The 21,277-nt window shown below is 35.8% G+C and overlaps 1 protein-coding gene across 3 annotated transcripts in view; it reads left to right on the forward strand.

The window, feature by feature from the left end:
- Positions 1–21,277, forward strand: part of TAOK3 (TAO kinase 3) — a 163,246-nt gene that overhangs the window by 71,184 nt on the left and 70,785 nt on the right. For all 3 annotated transcript variants that reach the window (XM_066370802.1, XM_066370803.1, XM_066370804.1), the window contains 6 exons: positions 7,108–7,209; positions 11,809–12,003; positions 15,763–15,834; positions 16,217–16,318; positions 18,089–18,134; positions 19,207–19,303. In XM_066370802.1, the coding sequence (XP_066226899.1) occupies positions 11,884–12,003; positions 15,763–15,834; positions 16,217–16,318; positions 18,089–18,134; positions 19,207–19,303 (437 nt within the window). In that variant the 5' untranslated portion in view covers positions 7,108–7,209; positions 11,809–11,883. The remainder of the gene's footprint in view (positions 1–7,107; positions 7,210–11,808; positions 12,004–15,762; positions 15,835–16,216; positions 16,319–18,088; positions 18,135–19,206; positions 19,304–21,277) is intronic.

Below are 21,277 nucleotides of genomic sequence, written 5' to 3' on the forward strand. Positions count from 1 at the left end.
TGTCACATCCTCGAGGCTGCCCACCAATTCATATGGAGCCTTGCATGAGAAAATGGGAGAAAGTCTTTGGACATCAAAAGCATCTCAGAACTAGAGAGCATCTGTTTATTTTCCTGACCCCTGCCCAACTTGCACAGCTCTTTCCATTCACTCTCTGAAAATTTTTTTCTCCAGGCCATACAGCCATTTGCTGACTATGCCACATTATCACCATGTTGTTCTTGCATCTACATTTTTGAAGCCATGGCATGGTTGCTATCTGCCTTTTGCCTTCAGTTTTATTGCCAACATTCTTTAAAAGACTGTCATTCTTGATGGGTCTCCCTAATCGGAGCTTCTTGCTTTGGTTGCCTTTTATTCCAATTCAATCAACCCTAATTTCTTGTCTGTTTGATAATAGCCATTCTGACAAGTGTGAAGTGATATCTCATTGTGGTTAGAGTGTTTGTCTTGAAGCCAGATTCTAATTTAGTCTGTTTTTATCATTTGTAGAAAAAAAAAAACTTTTGAATCTTTTGCATGATATTCAAGCTCTTTGACTGTCTGGGCCCAATAGACTCTTCCTGCTTTGTTCCCAAATAACCTGTCCTAACTCTACAGAGCAACTACTTAAGTTACTTGCATTTCAAAATGTGCTGCAACCTCCAATTATCTGCTCACACCATTTCCTATAAAAATTCAATATCTTCTTTACAGAGCTGTTTAAATGCCATCTCTTCCATGAAGCTATCAATCACCTAATCATTCTCATCCTCCACTTCTTAGAGAATTAGAAGTCTTCTCTCCCTCTTTGAACTTCCATAATACTTGCAACACTCACTGATTCTCAATAATGAGTTTCTGGTGAACACATATCTGTATTACATATTTTTCAGCACCTAGCATGATGTCTTAGCACAGCAGGTGTCAAGTAAATGCAGAATGAATAAATGATTGAGTGAATAGTTGAACACTGCTTCAGGGTCACTATACCTCTTATTAACCTCAAGAGAGGAGTAAGATTTTATAGATAGAAAAGAAACTTAAACAAATAAAACTTAAGTTAGAGGGAATTGAATAGGAGACAGAATTAAAAACTAGAACACTCCAAATCCAAACGTGTCCTTATCTTCTGAGCTGTGATGTGGGTCTTGAGCATTCATGAGAAGATACTTATAGTGTGGGTTGTCCATTGCTTGAACATTATTCTGCTTTTGATAGTAGGGTGGCAGTGTCCCTCCTCCTGCTATGGATACGAAGAAGTGCAGGCAGATATTCCTTTTTCAGTTGCCTGGCAGCTGGCATATGACCTAGGAGTAGTCTAAAGATTATTATATTCTGATAACCAGTAACCCCCAGCCTCTCCCGTATTATTTGCTAAGTAAAATTAGATGATCGTTAAGGTCCCTTTTCAATTCTCAAATGGAGTGATAGATGATCACAATGGGCATATATAATTAGCCTAAAAAGCAACTATCACCTAGTTTTATTTTCAAAGCGCAAGTACCATAAAAAGGGTTTTTTATCTCAGAATAACAAGTAATTATTAGTGGCAGACAGTAGCAACAACTAACCAAAACTGTTTCAATCTTTCTTTAAAGACAGTTCTTGGCCCTGGCTGGTTGGCTCAATGGTAGAGAGGTGGCTCGTTGTATGGAAGTCCTGGGTTTGATTCCTGGTTAGGGCTCACAGGAGAAGCAACCATCTGCTTCTCCACCCCTCCATTCACCCTCCCCCTCCCCCTTTTCTCTCTCTCTCTCTTTCTCTCCCATAGCCGTGGCTCAATTGGTTTGAGCACATCAGACCCAGGTGCTGAGGAAGGCTCTGTGGAGCCTCTGCCTCAGGTGCTAAAAATAGCTCGATTGCAAGCATGGCCTCAGATGGGCAGAGCATTGGCCCCAGATGGGGTTGCCGGGTTGTCTGTCTCTCTATCTCCCCTTCTCTCACTTGGAAAAGAAGAAAAAAAAAAATAAGGACAGTTCTCTTCAAGCCTGTATGGGAGGTTGTGTTATAGGTAGAGGAGAGAAGACACTGGACTCGTCTTCATTTTTAAATTAAAAGTCCTGTCACCTATTTTTACTTCATTTTTTACTATTGTAAAATGAAGATTTTATCTGCCTGTGCCTACCTTCTGGGATCAAGATAATGAATGAAATAATAGGTATTTACACAGGCTCATTCATTTACTGTGAATCTTGAGTTTGAGAGTCCTTCATTTACACCAGCCCCTTCTAAGGCCGTTTACCAATTTTTGTGTGGGAATATTGCAAACGTTTTTCTTTTAGAAATCCCCAAGTTTGTTTACTCTTCATCCACGTAAGAACTGAATCCACCACTATATATTCAAGTATTATGAGAGCCTTCAGAGAAGTAATGACATAGAAGTTCAGTCTTCTATTAAAATTTTCTTGATTGTTCTTTGAATTATAGCAAATAGGAAAACTTTTTGCTGTTTTGAAGTCTGACGTAGGTAGCTTGATTCAGAACAAAATTTTCATTTTTTTTTTTCTTTTTTTTTTTTTCTTTTTTTTTTTTTCTTTTTTTTTTTTTCTTTTTTTTTTTTTTACAGAGACAGAGAGTGAGTCAGAGAGAGGGATAGACAGGGACAGACAGACAGGATCAGAGAGAGATGAGAAGCATCAATCATTAGTTTTTCATTGCGCATTGCAACACCTTAGTTGTTCATTGATTGCTTTCTCATATGTGCCTTGACTGCGGGCCTTCAGCAGACCAAGTAACCCCTTGCTGGAGCCAGGGGCCTTGGGTTTAAGCTGGTGAACTTTTCCTCAAACCAGATGAGCCCCACTCAAGCTGGCGACCTCGGGGTCTCGAACCCAGGTCCTCTGCATCCCAGTCCGACGCTCTATCCACTGCGCCACCGCCTAGTCAGGCAGAACAAAATTTTCTACAGTAGAAAATCAAAGGTCCTGAATTTTACTTTATTTTGTTAATTTTTGTTTGTTTGTTTTCTAGGATGAACCTGAATTTTAATGTGGGTGACAGTACTACCTAGGTGTGATTTGACACAACTTTTCTGAGATTCAGTTTAATTAGAAAGCGTTGAAATGTCTAATCTTTACAATTATTTCCCATATGAAACATTCTGATTCTTATTCCCTAAATGAAGAAATATTGTGGGTTTTTCAAACTAGTTAGCTTCAGGTTTATTGTTGAAGCATGATTACAACATTTTAAGGCAACTAAGATCTTCCATGAATCTTTTCTTTTTAAGATACTGGGCTAAGGGAAACTATTAAAAATATTTCCATTTCTATTCTCTATCAAGTGTTCTTTCTTATATTAAGTCATAATGTCTGTGAGAAATAATTTACTCGCTTATCATTGTTGGAAGATTTCCCTTTCTTAGAAAAAGAATGAAGAAAACGATTTCAGTTATACATCTCTGATGAAATCTTTTACTATAAGCTAGCTGGATTGTTCAGTTGGCCTAAGGGCCTAAGACCTGAAATACTACATTCTTGGCACAGTTCTGAGTTCTCACTATAAATGCAATACCTGAGTTTGTAAGAGGTCAAGGAAGAGGGAAAAAATAATTTCATGCATATTATTGCATCTTCAGTTCATTCTTAAAATGCTGTCCTCTTGGAAGGAAACATGTTCTTCATGTTTGGAGGGAAGGGTAAATCGAAAGATAATTTTTCATATCTTTGGAGCAGGAAGCACCAACTCATAGTAAAATTGGGATGGAAAAGGGAAGGATATTTCAGTAGGTTTTCATAGAGTACCTGCTATATAAAAGTGCCACAGGCCCAGCAGTTCAACTCCTAGATATTTAATTGGGAGAAACGAAAATATATACTGCTCACAAAAATTAGAGGATATTTCAAAATGAATATGAAGTGATAAAAAAAGAAGCATTTGATTTTTTTTTATTAAACAAGAACATCAGAAAAACAAACTGACAAGTCAAAGAAAGTTGTTCAATTATGCAAATGAGATGCAAAACTAACTCATTTCATTGGTGAAAATGCACCATACAAAAGGCTGAAAGTACTGGAATATCTGCATGTTCCCTATCCCCTAATTTTTGTGAGCAGTGTATATGTGTATTTAAAACTGAAGCAAAGGGAGAAAATGATTGGTGTTCTAGAGGAGGTGACACTTAGCTAGACTGTGAGGGTAGCTGGCATTTGGTTATTAACGGCAGCGACAACAGCATAAGCAAAGACAAAGGTCTGAAAATATAACTACAGTAATTCATTTTGTCCTGATTATAGAGTTTAGAATTTAGGTTAGAGTAATGGTTTGAGGCCAGTTTTCTTTTTTCTTTTCTTTTTCTTTTTTTTTAGATTTTGTTTATTGATTTTAGAGAGAATAAAGTGGGGAGTGGAGCAGGAAGCACCAACTCATAGTAATTGCTTCTTGTATATGCCTTGACTGGGCAAGTCTTGGGTTTTGAACCAGCAACCTTAGCATTCCAGGTCAATGCTTTATCCACTGCACCACCACAGGTCAGGCATGAGGCCAGCTTTAAATGTTAGTTAGGTAAGGTAGGCCGTAGGGAGACATTGGAGGATTTTGAGCAGAGATATGATGTTATCTGAACTGTGCTTCAGGAAGATAAGTATGGTAACAGTGTTTTTAAGATGAGTTCCAGAAAAGATAGACAAGAGGCTGGAAGAACAGAGCAGAGGACAAAGATAATGAATGCTAACAGAAATGGAAAGTGAAGAACACATAAAAAGAAATATGTGAAAGTAGAATTGTGAACCAACTGGGGCAAGGGAAGGAGAAGAGTCAAAGTTAATGTGAGTTAATGTGTGAGCCATTTAGGGGAGAAGCCAAATAGCTATTTAAAAGTATGGGACTGGAACTTAGAATGGAGGTTAGCACTGTCTAGTGACACCATGTTACATGAAACCATTAAATAGACAGAAATTAGGGTAGTAGCTTGCAGTCACACAGAGGGCTATAGGCAAATATTCTGAGGATCACATTTATTTAGAGATCAGAGAGAAGATAAACTATAGGAAGAATAATTTGGATAAATAGGAAAAGACAGTTTCAGGAGTCCAAGAGACGTTTATAAAGAAAGAAGGGAGGTGGTGAAATGGAAGAAAACTGAGAACATCCTGTAGGTGTAATGGATAAACTTCAGAGTGTAGGTTTCAGCCTCAGTAGCATGTGCAGTGTTCTAGCAGGGGAAAAATAAGCAAAACTGAGAGTTTTATAACATTGATAGAGCCACACAAGTGAAGAGGGGGAGAGTACATATTTTAAGAAAGTATATAAAAATGAGTAAGTAGTTAGAGAGAAGAAAAAATACTAAGCATGCATGTTCATAACATGAGAATATTTTCTAGAAGTGAACATCGCCCACAATTGAAATTAGGGCATGTTAGTAAATGGCTTACTTCAAACTATTTCTTTAGAAATGTTGCAACTAGTGTTCACATAATATCAAAAGGAATATTTTTGTTTATTGAAGCTATAGTCAGACTAGATTAGCAGGGTAGATGCACAGACATTACAGTTTCTGATTATTTGGTGATTTGGTAAAATATGATGCTGAACTCAGGCAAGTTTTAAGTACCAATTAATCTAAAGGATCTCACAGCCGAGGATTAGAAGGAATAATAAAGATACTGAAAATTGGTTTATAAGTACAGACATAAGTGGAGATCGAAATAACCTCATCAGTTAAAGTGTGAAAATGGAGGTTGATATCTTGTTTCTTAAACCTTCCCTTGTCCCATAATGGTCTTCATCTCCAAAGCTAGTCAAGTGTCTAAAAATTATTTCAACAACATGTTTTAAATTGTTGTATTCTTTGACCCAACAACTATGCTTCTAGAAATCCATTTCAAAGAAAGCCCTAAAATATAGATAAATAATATGCACAAAGATCTTCAAAGCACAATAATTTTTACTAGTTCAACAAAGGGTTTACTATGGCCTTGATTTCAAATTGTGGAGAAACAGTTATGATTGAATTGTGACTCTTTCATAAGATATACGTTGAATAGTCATTAAATGATCTTTGGGAGTAGTGTTTGATGACATGACAAAATGCTTATAATAGAATTAGATAAAAGAGGTGGTCTATGAAATTATATGTATAAATGTAATCTCAGCGGTATAACAAAATAAATATTTGTTAGCCTGAAGAAATAAACATTTGCTTGAAGAAACATATGCCAAATTGTTCATGGGTAGGATTGTGGACTATTATTATTATTTTTTTTTGATAGTACCGTATATTTGCTACATTTTCTACACTGGGCATGTACTTCCTTAACAGATATTAAAGAGTAATTATTACTCCCAAAATGCAGATTGATTATAGTAGAGCCTAGGAAAGGGAAGGTAGATGAACCAATATAAACCTTCATGCCTATTGGAGAAGCCATTCAGAATATAAGCCGGGCCCTGGCTGGTTGGCTCAGTGGTAGAGCGTCAGCCTGGCTGGTGGATGTCCCAGATTCGATTCCCGGTCAGGGAACACAGGAGAAGCAACCATCTGCTTCTCCACCTCTCCCCCTTCTCTTTCTCTGTCTCTCCCTCTCTCTCTCTCTTTGTCTTTCTCTTCCTCTCCACTGCCATTGTTCTATTGGTTTGAGCGAATTGGCCTTGGGCAATGAGGATGGCTCAGTGGCCTCTGCCTCAGGCACTAAAAAATGGTTTGTTGCTGAGCAATGGAACAATGACAGAGCATCGCCCCCTAGTGGGCTTTCCAGATGGATCCCAGTTGCGGCGCATGCAGGAGTCTGTCTCTCTGCCTCCCTCCTTGCACTTAAAAAAAGAAAAAATATATAAAAAAAGAATATAAGCCTTACTGACAATCTGTAGTATCTCTGTATGCTGTCAGATTGGTCTTGTCTACTGGTAGCCTCTGTTGAGTTTCCCTGGACTCACACAAACCTCTGGAAGCCTCAATGTAAATTCTGAAATCTATTGACACATTTGTTTCCCTGGTATTGTTTGTAAAAGAGTAGCCTGTGTCTCTGCTATAATAATTTTACCTTTTACATTTGTCCTCCACAAACAGATGAAAATAAAATTTTAACTTTGTAATATATTTGTAAATATTGAAAACTACCTTGTTATAAATTATTTCTTCTTTAATTTTGCCCCTATAATTTTGTACTTATTCTTCTCTTTCCATAGGTGCACCATAAACACAAAAAACTGAAGTTACAAACAAGGGAAAAAGGTTGCTGCTAAAATGAATTTGAGCAACACAGTATATTTTGTGCCATACACAAAAAGGTATTGTCCATAGATCTATGACTTAGCTTTCTCCTTTAAAATGGGAACAAATTGTATATTCTGGTTTTTGTATAATTAATTTTTAGTGTATTTGTAAAAAAATACATTAAAAGGGAAAAATATTAATAAAATTGGGATAGTCTTTTATAAAACTTTTTAGTTTCAAGTAATTTCCTTATAGATTTTTATTATTCTCAATTGTAACTTACAGTATAGAGAATTACTTTATTAAAAGAAATGAGCTAACATTGATTTCTATTATCAAACTAATTTCTGGAATTAGGAAAAAGAAGAAAATAAAAACATTACCTGAAATCCCAGCACCTCCTTCAGATAAAACACAAACCTGCAAAGAAATCTAAACTTGTGGGTGAAGAGGTCATATTTCCCATCTTCAGGGTCACATCAACCCTATGCTCTACCTACTCACAGCCCGCCTTTTACAAAACAAAACAAATAAAGGCCTTGGATAAGTCCTATTAGGTATTACTGGGTCAAAGACTACCCATTCTCTTCTTCCAGCCATGTATCCTCATGCCCACACCTAAAACAAATGTGTCCTTTCTCTATTATTTTGCCAATTTGGGAAGGAGGGATCAAATGAGATATTTTATTATTTTACATTTTACTTCTTTAATTACTAGTGAAATTATGTACGTTTCATATCATGAATGGCCACTGCTATTTCTTTTTTAAATTTCCTGTTTATGTCCTTAAACTGTGTGTGTGGGTGCATGTATATGTGTGTGTTCACCTCCCTGATATCAAGAATAACTGTCAACTACTTTGTAAGAACCATCCCCACTTTATTTGCCCTTCATTTTTTAATTGTATCTTTTTAAAACAACCTTATTGATGTGTAATTGACATATAATAATTGAATATATTTAAAGAACATAATGTTTAACATTTATACAAAATTATTTATTAATATATTATATTTATTAATATGTATTTAGTCATTTGTAGCACTATATTATATTTATTCATTTAAATCAATATACTATATAATATCAACATTTTAATACTTATTAATAAGTATTAATATAGCAATGTGTTGGTTTATTATAAATATATAGTGTTCATAAATATTTTTATTAATAAATATTTTGTTCACATTTATATATAAATATATATAAATGAAGCCATCATCATGATAAATATACATGTCCATTACTCCCCAAAATATCTCATGCCCCTTTTAAATCCATCACTCTCTCCCTCCCTTCCTTCTCTTCTCACCCCAGCCCTATCCCCAGGCAACCACTGGTGTGCTTTCTGCCATATTATGTTAATTTGCATTTTCTAGAATTTTATATAAAGGAAACTTTTTTTTTAAATCTGGCTTCTTTCACTTAGTATAATTATTTTGAGATTCATCCATGTTGTAGCATATATCAGTATAGTTCGTTTTATTGCTGAGTTGCATTCTATTGTCTGCATTTACAGCAGATTGTTTATCCATTCATCTATTGATGGACATTTGGGTTGTTTCCAGTTTGGGCTATTAAAAATAAAGCTGCTATGAACATTTGTGTACAGGGCTTTGCTTGGACATATGCTTTCATTTTTCTTGGATAAATACATAGAAGTGGAATGGCTACATCAGATGGTAGATGTATGTTTAACTATTTAAGACACTGCCAAACTGTTTTCCAAAGTGTTTGTCCCATTCTTACTTCTCCCGCCAGCAGTATATGAGAGATCTGGTTACTTCACATCTTTGCCAACACTATGCTCAGTCTTTTTAATAATAGCTATTCTAATAGTTATGTAGTAGTATCACATTGGGGTTTTAATTTGTATCTCCCTGGTGATATTATAAGCATCTTTTCTTTTGTTTATTTGCCATCTGTACATCTTCCTTAGTGAAGTGTCTGTTCTAATCTTTTTCCCATTTTTAAAATTCGGTTGTTCATTTTGTTGAGTTGAGGATCTTTTTTATATTTTCTAGATATAAGTCCATTATGAGATATGTTTGGCAAAGATTTTTCTCCTAATCTGTCTGTGGCTTGTCTTTCCATTCTCTTAATAGTTTTAGAAAGAATATATATTTTTTATCCTGAAGAAGTCTATTAATTTATCACTTTTTTCTTTTATGGATTATGCTTTTGTTTTTATATCAAAGAACTCTTTGCCTAACCCAAGTTCACAAAGTTTTTCTCCTGTATTTTAAACATCAAGAATTTTTTTTTAGCTGTAGGTTTCACATTTCATCTATAATCCATTTGGAATTAATTTTTGTATATGGTATCAGTATGGGTCAATGATCTTTTTTTGCATATGTATATGCAGTTGTCCCCACAACATAAGTTGAAGATTTTCTCTACTTAATTGCCTTTGCACTTCATCAAAATTTGATCATAAATGTGTGCATCTATTTCTCGACTTCCTATTCTGTAGCATTGATTTATTTGTCCCTGCATACAACAGTATCACACTGCCTTGGTAACTACAGTCTTATGATAAACCATGCGATGAGGTTATGTAAGCCCTACAAACTAGTCTTGCTTTTTCAAAGTTGTTTTGGTTATTCCAGATCCTTTGCATTTTCATATGAATTTTAGAATCAGCTTCTCAATTTCTAAAGAAAATTCAATATTGAGTCTTCTGACCTGTAGCTGTAGTATATCACCTTAATTATGTCTTTAATTTCTTTCATCATTATTTTTTAGCTTTCAGTGTATAGGTCTTTCATATCCTTTATTATATTTATTCTTAAATATTTCATATTTGTGCTATTATAAGTAATGCTTAAAATTTTGTTTCCATTTGTTCTTATATAGAAATATAATTGTTTCATATATTTATCTTGTATTCTGCAACTTTGATAAACTCACTTATTAGTTCTAGTAGCTTTTTGTAGATTCCATTGAAGTTTCTACCTAGGTGATTATGTTGTTGTTTGTTAGTAAGTCTTACTTCTTTCTTTCCAATCTTTTTTTAAAATTTTTATTTTTTTACAGAAGCAGAGAGAGGGATAGATAGGGACAGACAGGAACGGAGAGAGATGAGAACAATCAATCATTAGTTTTTCGTTGCAACACCTTAGTTGTTCATTGATTGCTTTCTCCTATGTGCCTTGACCGTGGGGCTACAGCAGACCAAGTGACCCCTTGCTCGAGCCAGCAACCTTGGGTCCAAGCTGGTGAGCTTTGCTCAAACCAGATGAGCCCATACTCAAGCTGGTGACCTCGGGGTCTCGAACCTGGGTCCTCCGTATCCAGTCCGACGCTCTATCTACTCTCACCACCTGGTCAGGCTTTTCCCCCCAATCTTGATACATTTTTTTTCTTGCCTTATAAACATTCAGCACAATGTTGAATAGAAGTGTCGAGAGCAGAATCCTTGCCTTAGTCCTGATCTTAGGAAGAAAGTATGTATTTTGTCTTTCATTGTTATATTTGACATCAGCTGTAGATGTTTCATGAATTCCCTTTGTCAGGTTGTAATGTTGCCCAGTATTCCTGTATGGCTCAGAATTTTTATCAGGAATGAATTTTGGATTTGGTCAAATGCTTGTTCTGCATCTTTAGAGGTGATCAGTTGGCTTTTGTTTTAGATTGCTGATATGGTGAGTTACGTTGATTTTTGAGTGTTTAACCAACCTTGCATTCCTGAAATAAATCCCACTAAATCATGATGTATTATTTATTTTATATAGTATATTTTCTTTGCTAAAACTTTATTGTGAATTTTTGCATCCATATTCATGAACTTTGGTTTGTTTTTTTTTTCTTGTAATGTTTTTGTCTGACTCTGATATCAGGGTAATGCAGGCCTCATAGAATGAGTCTTAGAAAGAATTTCTTCTTTTCATTCTTCTGGAAGACTTATAGAATCAGTATTGAATTATCCTTAGATAATAATTTGAGGCTGGAGTTTCTTTTGTAATAAGATTTTTAAATTACAAACTCAATTATTTTAATAGGTATGTAGAGGTATTTTGGTTACCTGTTTCTTCTGGAGTAAACTCTGGTGATTTGTATCTTTCAAAGAATTTGTTTATTTGATCTAAGTTGTTATAATTTTATAGTACTTCTCTAATGACTAATCATGTAGAGCATTCTTTTAAGCATTAACAGCCTCTTGTATATCTTTGAAGAAAGATCTATTCAAATCCTTTGCCCATTTTTCTTTCTGGATTATGTTTTTATTATGGAGTTGTAAGACCACAATGCTTTTTAAATTTTTTTTTTATAGAGACAGTGAGAGTCAGAGAGAGGGATAGATAGGGACAGATAGGAACGGAGAGAGATGAGAACAATCAATCATTAGTTTTTTGTTGCGACACCTCAGTTGTTCATTGATTGCTTTCTCATATGTGCCTTGACTGTGGGCCTTCAGCAGACCGAGTAACCCCTTGCTCGAGCCAGCAACCTTGGGTCCAAGCTGGTGAGCTTTGCTCAAACCAGATGAGCCCGCGCTTAAGTTGGCGACCTCGGGGTCTCGAACCTTGGTCCTCCGCATCCCAATCCGACACTCTATCCACTGCACCACCGCCTGGTCAGGCCCACAATGCTTTTTAATATCAGTTTTTATTGCCACCAAACAAAATGTGTTAGAAATAAGTTAATGTCAAATTTAATCTTTCTACAGATACTAAAAAATTGTCAATGAGAGGTAAAGCTGACTGGGATATCAAAAGCAAACCATTTGCAAATACTGGTCATCATGCGGAAAGGGGTGCCAAAGGACCCGGAGATTGCTGATCTGTTCTACAAAGATGATCCTGAAGAACTTTTTATTGGTTTGCATGAGATTGGACATGGAAGTTTTGGAGCAGTTTATTTTGTAAGTAATTAAAAAGAATCATTTAGCTAGATCAGATTAAGAAAATTTGACTTCTACACATTCTGTTACTTGTGAAATACGCTTGGCTTTCATGTTTTTTCTGCAAATTAAATGATATTTACTGTAGAGGCAAATAGCCATTGCTGAAAAGCCAGTCCCAGAATTCTAGGCATTATTCAAGTCAATGAATGGTATTTATATCAACTGACTCTGCCATCAAGGTAGTATAAAAAAGTTATCAGATTGAACTTGAGCCCTACATATTTCCACTGTCTGCCAAGCTTTTTCCCACCTCAGTGCCTTTATATATGCTCCTACCTAGAAAACTCTGCACATTGCATCCCTATCTCTAACTCTTGTTTATCCTACGGATTTCAGCTTAAATGTTACATCCACTAGATAGCCTTTCCTGTTCAACCCTCCAGCACTAAATTAACACTTTTTTGAAATGATCTTCTTTTTTTTTTTTTTTTGTTTTTTGTTTTTTGTTTTTTATTTTATTTATTCATTTTTAGAGAGGAGAGAGAGAGGAGAGAGAGAGAGAGAGAGAGAGAGACAGAGAGAAAGAAGGGGGAGGAGCTAGAAGCATCAACTCCCATATGTGCCTTGACCAGGCAAACCCAGGGTTTTGAACCGGCGACCTCAGCATTTCTAGGTCGACGCTTTATCCACTGCGCCACCACAGGTCAGGCCAGAAATGATCTTCTAACACCTGTGCTTGTACTTTATTTTAGGATGGTTCTTTGTTTATATCTTTGGTTCCACATAAGCATTGATTTTTGGATATAGTCCCTCTAACCTTTATTGTAATTCTAAATTTACGTACCTCGCCTGACCAGGCGGTGGCGCAGTGAATAGAGCGTCAAACTGGGATGCGGAAGGACCCAGGTTCGAGATCCCAAGCTCTCCAGCTTGAGTGCGGACTCATCTGGTTTGAGCAAGGCTCACCAGCTTGAGCCCAAGGTCACTGGCTTGAGCAAGGGGTCACTCGGTCTGCTGTAGCCCCAGTGGTCAAGGCACATATGAGAAAGCAATCAATGAACAACCTAAGGAACCGCAACGAGGAATTGATGTTTCTCATCTCTCTCCCTTCCTGTCTGCCTGTCCCTATCTGTCCCTCTCTCTGTCTCTGCCAAAAATAAATAAATTAAAATTAAATTTACGTACCTCGCCTTTTCTTTGTTGATGAAAATTGGTTATATAAACACATTCTTAATGTTAAATTTTAAAAGCCAACAAAATGTGAGAGAGTTTTGTTTTTATTTTTTTAATTTTTAATTTTTATTTTTTTGTGGCAGAGACAGAGAGAGGGACAGATAGGAGCAACAGACAGGAAGGGAGAGAGATAAGAAACATCAATTCTTCCTTGCGGCTCCTTAGTTGTTCATTGATTGATTTCTCATGTGTACCGTGACCTGAGGGGGGGGCAACAGCAGACTGAGTGACCCCTTGCTTGAGCCTGCGACCTTGGGCTCAAGCTGGTGAGCCTTGCTCAAACCAGATGAGCCCGTGCTCAAGCTGGCGACCTCAGGGTCTTGAACCTAGGTCTTCTGCATCCCAGTCAGACGCTCTATCCACTGCACCACCACCTGGTCAGGATAGAGAGTTTTGTTTTTAATAAGTCAATCTATACCTTCTAAATGAATAAAATGTCTAAAAAAATGCCTTTGTAGAGTCCCGCTGATTTGAAAACTGTAACTAGTGGCTACTGTGTTTTTATAATAAGTATTTTTACCTAAGTACTTGTAGAAAATTCTTTTTAGTATCTGAGGTTGAATTGAGTTTACTTTAGTAAGTTATTGTTTATTGTTTGAATTTAAAATATTTTTAAGCAAAAGGAAACTATTTTTATATCTGAGGAGCTTCATTAATTAGATGTATTTAAGACAATGATCATGCATTTTTCTAGAAAATTGGCGACCTAATTTTATTAGTGAGTGAATTCTAATCTTTTACCTCAGGACCATCACTATAGCTTCCTTGGCTGACAATAATAATATTCTGGAAACAAAATAGCGTACTTACATCAGGAGTATGATGCAGAGCCCTGTTATTAAAAGAGAGCCAGAATTAGATACTCTTTTAATGTCTTTATTTTTCTGAATAATTTTTAGAAAATTATCTAGTTTTAAATCCCAACTAAAAAAAAAAACAAAAACAAAAAAAAATAAATAAATAAAAAAAAAAAAAAAAAAATCCCAACTAAATTAGGAAGAAAAGAATATTATTTGAGTTATTTATAGTATTCATGTGTGCTTTCAATGTACTTATGTGTGGAGTTTGGAGAAGATACATAATTATGAGACTAGGCAATTTTTTTTTCTTTTAAATAACTTTTTGAAAGATTTTTTTTTCATTTATTTATTTTTTACAGAGTCAGAGAGTGAGTCAGAGAGAGGGATAGACAGGGACAGACAGACAGGAATGGAGAGAGACGAGAAGCATCAATCATTAGTTTTTCATTGCGCGTTGCAACACCTTAGTTGTTCATTGATTGCCTTCTCACATGCGCCTTGACCGTGGGCCCTCAGCAGACCAAGTGACCCCTTGCTGGAGCCAGCAACCTTGGGCCCAAGCTGGCGGGCTTTTTTGCTCAAACCAGATGAGCCCGCGCTCAAGCCAGCAACCTCGGGGTCTCGAACCCAGGTCCTCTGCATCCCAGTCCGATGCTCTATCCACTGCGCCACCGCCTGGTCAGGCGAGACTAGGCAATTTTTATAGATGATCACATACATACAAATGTATGTATGTATATATGTAATAAATTCTTTTAAAATATAAGTAACTTGCCCTGGCTGGGTAGCTCAGTTGGTTAGAACATTGTCCTGATACATTAAGATACAGGTTCGATCCCTAGTCAGGGCACATGCAAGAATCAACCAATGAATACATAAATAAGTGGAACAACGAATTGCTGTTTTGTTTCTCTTTCTTTCTCTCTCTCTTCTCTCTCTCTCTAAATCAATTTTTAAAAAATTTAAAATACATGTAAGTAACTTTGAAAATGAAAATATCTACCTTAAGATAAATTTTACATTCTGCTGCACTGTTCAATACAGGAGCCACTATTTAAATTTAAGTTAATGAAAAATTAAATGAAGTTTTAAATCCATTTCCTCAGTCACAGAGCCACATTTCACATGGTACTATATACAATGTCGATATTTCCAACACCACGGAAAGTTCAATCAGAAAGCACTGCTCTAGGGATTATCACTAATGTATATTCTGAAATACCTTTTTTTATATTTTTTTCTACACATTTACCCACATTTTTACAATTTTGCAAAAATAAGATCATACCATACAGTTTTATTTTTGTCATGATATTTTGACATCTTTCTATATTACTATATATGCATATAGATTACCTCATTCTTTTAATGGCTATTTCATTGTAAATGCACCATATTTATTTAACTGGTTCTCTATTCATGGATGGTTATCTATCTATATGATGAAGCCGGTATGGATATTTTAGAAATATAACTTGTTTCTGTTTGGATATATTTTATTAAACCCTAATATTTTTTTAGTGTGATCTTTGCAGGTATATAGAAAGGGTATAAAGACAAGCTATTCTTTAAAGTGAGATGGAAATGTTGACCTAGCCTATAAAAATTTGGAATATTTTTAAATCATGCTAATAATGTGTGAGAATGATAAAGCCTCTATTCAAATATTTAAGTTAAGTTGGCTTAATACAAGTGAGACATCGTTCATTCTTTTTATGTTATTATTTTCACTATCTTAACATAGGCTACAAATGCTCACACCAATGAGGTGGTGGCCGTCAAGAAAATGTCTTATAGTGGGAAGCAGACACATGAGGTAAGTTAAAGACAGTTGTATACCTAAACTGACATAAGCATGTTAATATGAAATTGACAGGAGAAACAAAGTTCTTGAAATATTTTTTAATCACAGTTCTTTTTTTTTCTCCCTCCTTGTGGAGCATACAATAAACGTTTCTAATATTCCGACTCAACTAACTATATTGTGGAATAGATGGGTTAATATAATAGATTTAAATATATATTTGGTGATAGATTTACATGCATTCAAACTAAAGAAATAACACAAGATTAAACAGCTTATTTATTTATTAAATATTTACTTTGTCCATTCAAAAATAAAAAGAACATGATGTATGTGTACTTTATAATAAAATGACTATTTTCAGGTTGATAACTTTTTTTTTTTACTTCAACAGAAATGGCAAGATATTCTTAAGGAAGTCAAATTTTTACGACAGTTGAAGCATCCTAATACCATTGAGTACAAAGGTTGTTACTTGAAAGAGCACACTGCTTGGGTACGTCAAATGACCCTTATTAGCTATCTTTTTCTATTAAAATTTTTTCCCGTTATCTCATTGATCTATAAAGTCATTAGTCCCATTTTTGTTCCATTTGACTTTTGTTATTAGTATTTCACAGAGTATGCCATATGGTGTCTTCCATAGAATGCTATCTAGCCTGTGGGAAATTGCATCCTATAAACCCTCATTGAAGAAATGGTGTTACTGTGATTTCATAAAGATTTATTTATAAAAAGTAAAGGGCAGGGCCTTCTGTTCTCATCCTAGAATTTTGTCTTCAATGTTTTTCATTCCCCACTCCAATTCCTGAACAGTTCAGAATTGTGCTTGGTATTACATTGCTTAAGTTTTACCAAACAGGACCTAGCAATAATTAAAATGAAACAATCTTTTGTTCCACTCTTATCTTCTTAGTATATTTTTACATGATTGTGTTTCAGATGGGCCCTGTTTAGTACATGAAATGTTATACTTAATACTTATTCATACTGCACATTCCAACTTAAAGTCCTATTTAACCATCATTTATTGGGTGCTTACTATGTACTGTGTCCCTTCCTATAGGTGATCTCCACTTAGGGAACTGAATTTTTGTTCCCAGGTAGACTTCAAACAGGACTATGCTTAAACATAAACATTTCTGTTCGGGTAACTTTTAAGATATCTAAAGCCATTGTTTCCATTCTGAGACATTAATTCGGGAGTTTCTCATCTGGAAATCAGTTCTCTGGCAGTCTCCACTGTCTTGAAGGAGTCAAGAAAGGGATTTTGAGCAGGCAGAAAGGAATGTTACAAAATCAAGTGTTCAAGTCTTCAGAAGAATCCTCTGAGCTCTTATTTGAAGCTTATTTATTCTTAGATTACATAGAGTGCTGATAAGCTTGGTCACCTGCTCTGTCTACAACAGAGCTGGTAGGTTAATTAGAAGCTTTAGGAACTGAGCTGCTGGAGACACATGCAAAGAGCCACAAGACTAACTTGACCATAAGGAAGAAGTTGGGAAAGCTAGAATGTAGACCTACTCATTTAGAAGCAGCAATTAACACTGTTTAGTGTCAGGAGCAAACAACCAGCCACAGCTCAGTGCCCTTGTGTTATGGAAAAATAGGGAGAAGAATATTTATGACAAACTATATTGTTGTTTTATATGTAATTATAAAGATATAAATATAAAATATTTACCCCATTAGATTTTAAAGTTCCATGTTCATATTCCATATACTCAGTTTAAGGAAGTTAAATGTGCATATTCAGTTACTCAGTTTAAGAAATTAGGAGAGTATGCCTGACCAGGCCATGGTACAGTGGACAGAGCATCGGCCTGAGGACCCTATTTGAAACCCCACAGTCACCAGTTTGAATGCAGGTCACCGGCTTGAGTGTGGGATCATAGACATGACCTCATGGTTGCTGGCTTGAGCAAGGGGTCACTGGTCCGGCTGGCACCCCACCAGTCAAGGCACGTGTGAGAAAGCAGTCAATGCACAACTAAGGTGCCACAACAAAAAGTTGATACTTCTCATCTCTCTCCCTTCCTGTCTGTCTGTCCCATATTCAGTCCCCTTATAAATCTTGGACTAATTCCAATTCTAAATAGGAGATAACAAAAAGAAATGATAAAAATGATAGAATCTATTTAGTGCCAGGGTCAGGTAGGTCAGAATACTTATTCTTCTAGTATTCTTAGGTCCTAGGTTGGTCAGTTGGTTTTAGCAGTTTCTTATTAACCTTCATTGTCCTGGTTGTTATTTTAATCTCTTACAGTTGGTGATGGAGTATTGCTTAGGCTCAGCTTCTGATTTGTTAGAAGGTAAGAATCCAAACACTGCCCCTTCCTTTCTGTTTTACCTTGACCAGAATGTTACCTACTCCTAAATTAAAGCGCAGTTTGGACAAACTAAATGGATGATGGCTTCAACTTAAGGGTTGTATAGATAAGCTATACAAACTTTGTAACATCACTGTAAGTAGTCATGATCAGCAGCCCTCCTGCTGTCTTGTTACATTCATGGCCCATCCTGAGCAGGTGCTACTAAAATGTTTGGCTAATGGGATGTATAGTATATGCAACCAAAAATATCAAATTTATGTTTATGAAGGAGAGGTAGAAGGTATTAAATTAAATATTGATATTTAGGCTTGACCTGTGGTAGCACAGTGGGTAGGGTGTAGCCCTGACGCGCTGAGGTCGCCAGTTCAAGACCCTGGGCTTGCCTGGTCAAGACACATATGGAGAGTTGATGCTTCCTGTTCCTGCTCCCTTCTCTCTTTCTTTCTCTCTCTCTATCATCTCTAAAAATGAATAAATAAAATCATTTAAATATTGATATTTAACTCTTTCGAACATCTTGACTGACCCAGTTTTCCATAGATGCTGTTATAAACACAGACTGTGTTAAAAATTTACACTAAAAATAAACTTTTTTATATCATCCTTGATATCCGAATAGAAATAGCTTTTTAACTTCTTTCACAAATAATGAACCCCTGTAGTTAGAGGGTTAATATAGATGGCTTCATGACAGAGGAGAATAATGCAGCCTAAAACACTCTCAGGTTTAAAATGTCAGAAGAGACTGGTAAATTTGGGCCTGGCCAGGTAACTTGCAGCTGACATGTAAATTAATTATTCATTACCATGAATATCCGGCTCTGTTTTATTTTGTTTGGAGGGGTTTGTTTGTTTGATTTTATACTTGGGTTTTCTGTTACCTGATATTTTATTGCTATTCTATAGGAAATATATATCCTGTGTATTTAGATGAATGTGTTTCCAATTTGTCCTTTGAGAAAGTCTATATAATTCAGCCTGGTATCACTGTATAAGATAAAAAGAGGCATGAAACTGATCAGCTATGCCTGAATGTTTTTTCCTTCCTCAGTCCACAAGAAACCCCTTCAGGAAGTGGAGATCGCGGCCATTACTCATGGTGCCTTGCAAGGGCTAGCCTACCTGCATTCTCATGCATTGATTCATAGGTAAGATTAGAGACCAGGTATATCGTCATTTCAGCTATAGCTCTCTATTCAACAACCTTGAAAATTAGTGCATGCTCCAGTTTTTAGGGTGCCTAAGGATTTATGGGAAGTGAATAGACTGCTGCTGCTTCTGGATATAAGGAGTGAAGTTGCCAGAATTTAGTTCCTATCTCTTGGTCGCTCCTGTGTAGCCACAAAGACTTCCACTATCTCTGTTCTGTGGGTAACTATTCTCCAGGCCCGGTGTTGCAGGGAAATGTGAAGACGGGCTCAGTAACCTTTAGATACCATATCAGAAGAAAAGGCCAGAAAATTCACCTTCCTTGCATATATTTATACCCTAGCTCAGCTTTTTCTCCCCTTCTGATAGCAAATAACAAGTCTATCTTATATAAATATGCTGTTTTATCACTTTAAAATGGTTCTGTTTCCGTAATCCACATAGGTATTTAGGGTAGTATTATTATTTTATTGTCTTGATTTTGGCAGATGAAGAAACTAGGACTCAGAAAGAATAACTTGCCCATAGTTTCACAGCATTTATGTAATAAAGATCAAAACTCAAATTTCCTAACTCCTAATGTGAGGCTTTCTCCTACCTTATATTTTCTTCTGCCACAGACCCCCTCCACTCCCCACCGCTAACTTCTCCTAAACAAAGACGTTGTTTCTAGTCGTCGCCTTCCTCAGCAGAGCACTTCTAGTGCAGTGACCAGTGACGGTGCAGAAATAGTGGCACACGAGTGAGCTATGAAGGGTCTGAGGTGCCTCAGAAACAAAGCACTTTGACATTTGCTGGGAAGAAATGAAACTATTAGGTCATATGTTCCCCTTTTACTTCTGTTTTAATCACAGGAGAGTAGCAATCACAAGTTACTGCTACTAAAAAGGCAGAACTTCCTCAAGACAGGCAGACCAAAATTCCTGCTGTGACTTCAGCTTGTTTGTAAGGATAGAATGAGCCTAACCATGCATAATAAATATTGATGAACTAAACTGAACCATAATTTTATGGATTTGATGCCTTTAAATATATATATATATATATATATATTTCTTTAGTACCATGATGTCATTATTGAATGTCAACTTGTTTGTGATTTTGCTTGTTCCTGTTAAAGCCACAGTTCAGTTTTTTATGTCTTTACTGTCGTAATCTGCACCTTAATGTGTTATTCTGTATACTTTACCTCTTTTAATATGCAAAAGGAGTTGAAAAGACCAAAAAACTTTTAAGGAATGCTCTTTATTTAATAATAAATGCTATGTTTCATATTTTATTATTTTGATTTAAGAGGCTAGCCAGTCAGTGTTATAATTGAAGATAATAGAGAAAAGATTTTTTTGTTGTTGTAAGAAAAATAAATAATGCTTTTTTTTAGTTCTCTCTGCCAATCCCTAATGTCATCATGAGGAAAGAAACTGAATTTTCAAGGAAGATTTTTGGAAACGTTGTTTTGGAAGTATTTGAACCTTATCATTTTCAATTTGGCATAAAGTTCCCTCATTCTCTCTGCTTTATCTTTTCACTGCCCATCAACTCACAATTCTTGGTTCCTAGTACTCATTACACCTCATACTGTTTTTGAAGACAATAAGGATTACATCCACATCTCCTCATTCTAAATGATCATATTGAAGAGTGAATTTTAAAAATCATATTTTAAAATCTTTTGCTGCATAAAACATCTAATAAGCTTTAGTAGTAAACACTTGCGATTCTTTGCAGTAATGCAATAAATGCTATTTCCTAACCCCTAATCCTTGTTTGTTTTGATCTTTCAGGGTCTTCTTTTTACTGTACAGTGTTATTTTTAAAATAACACCTTCTATATAACATGTACCCTCAAATGCCTTAGAGTTGCAGTTACAATTAAAGGCAGAGAGAAAGGGTCACAGGCAAGAAAGCAAAGGTATGTGTGTAGAGGAGGTTTATTGATAGGTAGTCAATACAGAGTCATTGAAAGTTTGTTT

The sequence above is a fragment of the Saccopteryx leptura genome, chromosome 2 (genome assembly GCF_036850995.1).
Source record: "Saccopteryx leptura isolate mSacLep1 chromosome 2, mSacLep1_pri_phased_curated, whole genome shotgun sequence".
Lineage (NCBI taxonomy): Eukaryota > Metazoa > Chordata > Mammalia > Chiroptera > Emballonuridae > Saccopteryx > Saccopteryx leptura.